The 6,825-nt window shown below is 45.7% G+C and overlaps 4 protein-coding genes across 4 annotated transcripts; 2 read left to right on the top strand and 2 right to left on the bottom strand.

Moving 5' to 3' along the window:
• Positions 1 to 1,176: 1,176 nt before the first annotated feature.
• LACBIDRAFT_249795 (uncharacterized protein) lies at positions 1,177 to 2,237 on the bottom strand (the record flags this gene model as incomplete). Its single annotated transcript, XM_001880841.1, has 7 exons — positions 1,177 to 1,287; positions 1,345 to 1,463; positions 1,515 to 1,724; positions 1,874 to 1,939; positions 1,993 to 2,067; positions 2,124 to 2,169; positions 2,226 to 2,237. 7 exons carry the CDS (start codon positions 2,235 to 2,237, stop codon positions 1,177 to 1,179), a joined length of 639 nt encoding a protein of 212 aa, XP_001880876.1.
• A 282-nt stretch (positions 2,238 to 2,519) lies between these two features.
• LACBIDRAFT_297046 (uncharacterized protein) lies at positions 2,520 to 3,007 on the top strand (the record flags this gene model as incomplete). Its single annotated transcript, XM_001880603.1, has 4 exons — positions 2,520 to 2,656; positions 2,708 to 2,758; positions 2,808 to 2,843; positions 2,917 to 3,007. The coding sequence occupies 4 exons, from the start codon at positions 2,520 to 2,522 to the stop codon at positions 3,005 to 3,007; spliced, it is 315 nt and encodes a 104-aa protein (XP_001880638.1).
• Positions 3,008 to 3,603: 596 nt separating this feature from the next.
• LACBIDRAFT_297047 (uncharacterized protein) lies at positions 3,604 to 4,943 on the bottom strand (the record flags this gene model as incomplete). The annotated part of the gene is made up of 7 exons (XM_001880842.1): positions 3,604 to 3,675; positions 3,733 to 3,851; positions 3,903 to 4,096; positions 4,240 to 4,264; positions 4,371 to 4,550; positions 4,606 to 4,844; positions 4,912 to 4,943. 7 exons carry the CDS (start codon positions 4,941 to 4,943, stop codon positions 3,604 to 3,606), a joined length of 861 nt encoding a protein of 286 aa, XP_001880877.1.
• A 910-nt stretch (positions 4,944 to 5,853) lies between these two features.
• LACBIDRAFT_147507 (uncharacterized protein) lies at positions 5,854 to 6,498 on the top strand (the record flags this gene model as incomplete). Its single annotated transcript, XM_001880604.1, has 2 exons — positions 5,854 to 6,212; positions 6,264 to 6,498. Coding segments are annotated over 2 exons (594 nt in total), but the record flags the coding sequence as incomplete, so codon positions are not given.
• Positions 6,499 to 6,825: the final 327 nt, after the last annotated feature.

Raw genomic sequence — 6,825 nt, forward strand, 5'->3', positions numbered from 1 at the left:
TGTCTATGCGACTGGGTAAGTGTCTGAAGGATAAATCTCGGGATGGCCTCACCCTCAATTATGGGGTCGTACCCCTCTGCAAAGTAGCCTTGATTAAACTGAATAGTCAAAGCTGACTTCCCGACACCTAGCAAAGAACCGAGTGAGCATACTCGCATAGAATTCTGCTTGAATGTAGACTAACCTCCTCCCCCAACAACAACTAGCTTGTACTCCCTCAGAAACTCTGCCTGTGCCAACCAAGATGAGTGCCAGGAACAGGGCGAGAGGTACAACGAAGAACTTACTCTGCCAACCATGTCAATGAGAACGAATGGATCAAGAAAGTGAAGAATGGTTCTGAGAGCACAGGCGATGCTAGGCGATGACAGCGGAGATAACAAATATGCACCAACAACCATTGTAGAGTGTTTCCTGGTAAAAGCCTCCATAGACGCGTATTTGTATAGCTATAGGTTCTTAAACAACTTGTTTTGTATGTCGTGGTCGAGGGCATAGACGGGCTGGGAGGGGTTGTCGATGTGTGTTGCGCCTATGAAGTTAAACCTACGATGCCAGTTAGTTGATGATGGGTGAAATAAGGAGAAGCAGGCGTACTTGATGTATTATCGTGTGTCATAACGTCGGGCGAATCATGACACAGTCCCCTGCCTGAACTGCGTTTCGTTCTGGGAGGCCTACGGCGGCGTACTTTCTTACTACTTTTTCACTGATGGTTCGAGGGATACGGGCAGGGCATATGTCATTGGAAGAAAGGTCCCCAAACGATCTACTCGAGTGGTAATAACGGATACAATGTGCGTTGCTGCCGACGAAGTCACGAAATACCGGATGGGCAAGATCGTGGAGAGATGTGTGAGGCACGTGACCGTGATTGCATATAAATATAATTATTCGTAGAATCGACACCCAAACTATAAGTTTTGTGCAAATGAATGTCACTTTGTTTCCATGTCAAGATGCCCAAGGTTGACATCAAGAAATGTCAAACGAATGGATTGTAACCTAATCTACTTTTGCACATACATAACTTGCGAAATTCCTGCCAATGGTAAATATTTTCCTTTGAACCGTTCCAAGTAACCGAGAAATAAGAAATGAAAGATGAAAGAGAGATACAGCGTAGGGTGCATTTACAACAGAATGCGGTGTCAAAAAAAAATAGGAGCGAAAGGATTAGAGAACGACGCAGCCCGCGCCGCAACTGAAAGACCCTTGGCCTTGTATATATCGTCCTGTCGGTCCACGGCCGTTACCAGCGACGACGGAACGACCTGTTTGCTGCTCCTATGGAAAGAAACGAGATGGCATTATATAAGGAGGAGATGATGGAAAAGCGCCCACCTTTTTATACTTGCGAATGTCCCGAACGAGATGATTGAAAGCCTCGTCGACATTGATCCGTTGCTTGGCCGACGTTTCGATAAATTTGCACCCAAAGTGCTTTGCTAGATCACGTCCCTCTATGAATTGCTTTAGTATCTGTGGAACGGGATACGAAGAAAACAATAGACCATCCATGCCAACCTGTCGTTCATATTCCAAGTCGCATTTATTCGCCACGATGATGACAGGGAATGAATCTTGGTCCTTCACTCGAAGAATTTGTTGATAGAAAGTCCTAATTTCCTCAAAGGAGTTGCGAGACGTGATGGAGTACACGAGAAGAAACCCCTCGCCAATTTTTATGAATAGGTCTCGAAAGGCACTGTAGGACAATGAAGCTAGTGAGTGACGCGTTCCAAAAATTGTTGAATGATGAAAAGGGCTCATGATTAGTGAATTAGCAATAACATTGCGAAACACGATGAAGTGAAGTGAAAGAATTTACAGGGAGCCACCAAGAAAACTAACACCTCAAATCCTCCCCCACCAGGGGCTTCCTCAACTTCAAGCAGGGCAATTTCATCGTCGATAATGCATTGTTTTCGGTACGTTTCTATGCAACGGGGTAAGTGTCTGAAGGATAGATCTCGGGATGGTCTCGCCCACCCACAATCGCGGGTTCGTATTCTGCTACAAAGGCAGCTTGAATAAACTGGATAGTCAAAGCTGACTTCCCAACACCTAGCACAGAGTTGAATGAGCGTTTCGCATAGATTTTTGCTTCAATACGGACTAACGTCTTCCCCCAACAACAACTAGCTTGTGCTCCCTCAGAAACCGTGCCTTTGCCTATGAAAATGAGTGCCAGAAACACGGCGAGAAGTACAACGGAAACTTACTCTGCCAGCCATATGAGCAGGAGGGATGGATCAAGAACTTAGTGAAGAAGAACTCAAGAAGAACTTCGAACAACATCTGGAACAGCGTTTTGGCCGGGTAATTTCGTTGTAATTATGTAGTCGTACATAAGTTCTTGAATTTATCTAGAGCTACCTAGGTGTAGTAGTCTTGGGTAGACCTGTAGCTACCTGTAGATTCATACTCGCCATAGAATATCAGGCTTGGCGGATGATTTGTACCTTGAATGATGCGAATGGCGTTATCCAGTGACAAAAACAGGCTGTGGGACACTGATGGCTGACCGCGCTTCTCCGCGCTTTTTACAATCGAGGCATTCTCCAAGTCCTTTTACCTTCTTCTCTCCTTCACAAACACTCAAAGGTCAGCCGTTGATAGGCCTTGCCCCCAATCACCATGCACATTCCCACTGGTAAGCTCCACTATGCATGCAACACCACCTGTATAATGCTAACGTGGACAGTCTATGGACAGCAAGCAGGTCCTTAGTCGTTTGCTCCCCACATTCCCTCTGGTGAGCCAACCAACACCTTGTTGCATAAACCTTACTAATGGCACATTAGGTACAGTAGTTTCTATGGACCAACAAAACCACGGCAGTAAGCTTCACCATTTCTTCTGTTTGTTGAGTGTGTGCTAACGTGTTTACACTCAACAGCGTTGCTATCACAGTTTGGTTCAAGTTTCAGTAGGGCATCACAACTATTTGCGCGATGCTGGGGAATGTCAACGATCACACGGTGCTGGGGTGCCATCTTTTTGACTGCACATCAACGTCATCCCCTGCTCCTTCCAGTGTGCAGTGGCCGACACACTTTGGATGTTTATATGGATACTTGTAGTCTACATTTACGTTGGCATGTACAGTAGCACTGCTGCAATATATTTTTCGGCATTTTTGGCCTGACACTGGAAAGCTCCTTGATCATGTGATAGATCAGATGTGAATCGCTGTTGAGATTTGGTTGATCGGTAGGCCGCGTAGAGCCTGGTAGACCGGCTAGGAACTGTCTACCCGAACTACCGTAAAAAGGCGAAATTACAGTGCTTTACATAGGAGGAGGCTATCAACGGGCCTACCGATCACTATACGTCTACATAGGTCTATGTAGACAATGTTCTGTTTCCAGATGAATGTGTGAGGCACGTGTCCATTATTGGCCGATGGTTTGCCACAGAATCAATGTCCTCCCAACAGTGAATATTTTCATTCCAAGTAACCGAGAAATAAGGAAAAAAGATGGGAGAGAGATACAACATTGCGTTTACAACAGAATGCGGCGACAAAAAGAAAAAAGAGTGTTGTGAATTGCAAAAGGATCAGAGAACGACACAGCCCGCGCCGCAACTGGGAGACCCTCATTCTTTTGTATATCCTCCTGTCGGACCACCGCCGTTGCCAGCAACGGCGGGACGACCTGTTTGCAGCTCCTATGCAAAGAAACGAACCTGAGTTAAATCAGCAGGATATGAGGAGAAAGCACCCACCTTTTTGTACTTGCGAATGTCCCGAACAAGATGATGGAAAGCCTCGTCGACATTAATCCGTTGCTTGGCTGACGTTTCAATGAATTTGCACCCAAAGTGCTTCGCTAGATCACGACCCTCTGCAAATCACTTGAGCATCTGTGGAATGGGATACGAAGAAAACAATAGACCATCCACACCGACCTGTCGTTCATACTCCAGATCAAATTTATTCGCAATGACGATGACAGGGAATGAATCTTGGTCCTTCACTCGAAGAATTTGTTTATGGAAAGTTCTGATTTCCTCGAAAGAGTTGCGAGAGGTTATGGAGTACACGAGAAGGAAACCCTCGCCGGTTCTTATAAAGTACTCCCGGAAAGCACTGTGGGACAATTAAGCTGGTGAGTGAAGTGTTTCGATATTTCTTGAATAAACAAAAGGGCTCATTATTCGTGAATCAGCAATGACATTGCGAAACGGGATGAAGAGACGTGAAAGAATTTACGGGAAAAGACCAACACGTGCCCATATTCTTCCTGACTAGGAGTTTCTAGAATGTCAAGCAAGGCAATTTCATCGTCGATAACACATTGTTTTCAGTACGTGTCTATGCAACGGGGTAAGTGTCTGAAGGATAAATCTCGGGATGGTCTCACCCTCAATCGTGGGGTCGTACCCATTTTCTGCAAAGTAGCCTTGATTAAACTGAATAGTCAGAGCTGACTTCCCGACACCTAGCACGGAGCTGAGTGAATGTTTCGGATAGTATTCTGCTTGAATGTAGACTAACTTCTTCCCCCAGCAACAGTTAGCTGGTACTCCCTCAGAAACCGTGCCTGTGCCTACCAAGATCAGTACCAGAAACACGGCGAAAGTACAACGGAGACTTACTGTGCCAGCCATATGAGTGGGTGGGATTAATCAAGAAAGAGCATGGTTCTGACAGGGCCAGTCGAGAAATGTGTGATGGCACGTGACTGTTATTGGTTTCGACATAGATTGTTTGCCAATGTTTGCCCAACTTGATAATGACGAGCAAGCATTTGCGCCTAGTGTTGCCGTCAAAGCGAAGTGAGTTTGAGGTCACTTTGATTCGATTCGGAAATGACACCACTTCGAGGCAGTTCGAGCTATCGAAGTGAGTCGAAGTCAATTCGTGATGGCCATCAAAAACCGCCAGAAATGGAAGGTTGCCGCACGTGAGGTGAGTTTAGTGTCGCGTCCTCCATCGCGTCTCCTACCTACCTCTTTCCCCTCCCTCCATCCTTACTTTCCACTTCCCATCAAATAATCGTACCACATGACTACGTATATTCCTGAATTATAGGCACAATTTTTTTAAATTTCTAAACCATATGATCTTTTTTCTCCTTCCCAATGAATATAAAAGCGGCACATAGTTGCAAATGCAATATAGCTGTCCAATCCCTCATTTTCATCCATTATGGATTTACCAGCTTTGTATTCCTCAGGCTGGGAGGCACCTAGTCATGTTCATATGCCTCTTTCTACTCATTCCCGCCACCCATCTTGGAACAGTCACTCGCTGCTGGAGCTAGACCCCTTTGTTCAAAACCCACTTCAAGCCAACAAATCCTATCCCACTAACAACTTGTTTTCATCGTCCTCAGACCATCAGACTTCTACACCAATCTATTATAACACTTTCCATGGCCAATATTCTAATCCCCACCCATTTAATGGAATCCCGATGCATAAGCTTTTTTCATCCCACAGCATACATGACACCCTCTTTGCTACCCCTACAAAATACTCGTTTGACTGTTCTTAATGCTCCAGAGCCCACTTCTTCCACCGCTCGTGCTCAAAACAAGTGTTCTGCACCAACAAACTCTGGCACAGCCGCGCGTGCGTGCAAGAAGCGCAAGACGAATATGATGACCCCGCTCATGAACTGATACAGAACTCAGAAGATGACAGTACTTCGGATATATAGCACTTTTGATTGTGTTCTGTAGTCTAGATACTTGTGTGGCTGAGGCTTGAGGATCCAGTGATCTGATTGGCTGATCAACTTCCAGTGATGTCTGACTTCGCTTCGATTTGATTCGACAGCATGAAGTAAGTTGAAGTCAGCACACTTCCCCACTTCGATTTGATTTGATTCACTTCGCGGCAACACTATTTGTGCCATTTCCTTCATTAATGCTCTCTGTCCCCAATGATACTTGTATATCAGATTTGTTCCCTCTCCTGACATGCAAATATCCATCTCTACCATCGTCACTTCAATCGTCCCTGTCGTTCTCTACACATGCAGGCCATGTCCCTCCGCCATCCACACTCATCCACTCCCTCAACCCCACCTCAAATCTTGTCACCCTTCACCTTACTCCCTCTCTTCTTGGCAGAAAGGGAGGCTTTGGGAGTCAGTTGTGTGCTGCTGGTGGGCGGATGAGCAGTCAGAAGACCAGCAACAATGACTTGTGTAGGGATCTTACAGGAAGAAGGCTGAGTACCATCAAAGAGGCCAAAAAGTGCGTCTTTTAGTATCATCATCTTTTTACGATCTCTAATTGTCGTTATAGGCTCGCAGAATACCTGGAAACAGAGCCAGAGTGCCTTGTAGCAAAGGCGGAAGCTCAGAGGGCCAAACTCGAAGCACTCGAGTGGAAGCTTGGCATTGAACCTTCCTCTTCCTCAAGCAAACTGGGAGATCCAAACACCCCTCCTCCAACACTGGTGGGAAAGAAATGTCATTTTGACGATACTGAGTATCTGGAACAGAGCAGGGAACTGTCTGAAGGGGTTATCGCAAGCATACATGTATCCGTGACATTCCACAATGTTTTATCACCTTCAGTAGGTCCTGGAGTCATTCTTAGTCTGACTCGAAAACCTTATCTTTGTATTTTGTGGAGTAACATCCGATGTAGCATGCTTCAAACAGCCGTCTCATTGCTGATGTCAAGATTGTTCATCTAAACTCCAGACGCTATGCAACCTTATGTCATTGAGATTGAGAAGTGCCTTGGGGGATTAGCAAAAGAAAATGCGGCATACATAGGACAAGAAAAACTCAGGGGTGAGTAGCCTGACCTGGTCACGTCCCAGCTGCGCACATCAGAACCTTATCCTTCTCATCCGAAC

The sequence above is a fragment of the Laccaria bicolor genome, genomic scaffold, assembly GCF_000143565.1.
Source record: "Laccaria bicolor S238N-H82 LACBIscaffold_11 genomic scaffold, whole genome shotgun sequence".
In the NCBI taxonomy this organism is placed as follows: Eukaryota; Fungi; Basidiomycota; class Agaricomycetes; order Agaricales; family Hydnangiaceae; genus Laccaria; species Laccaria bicolor.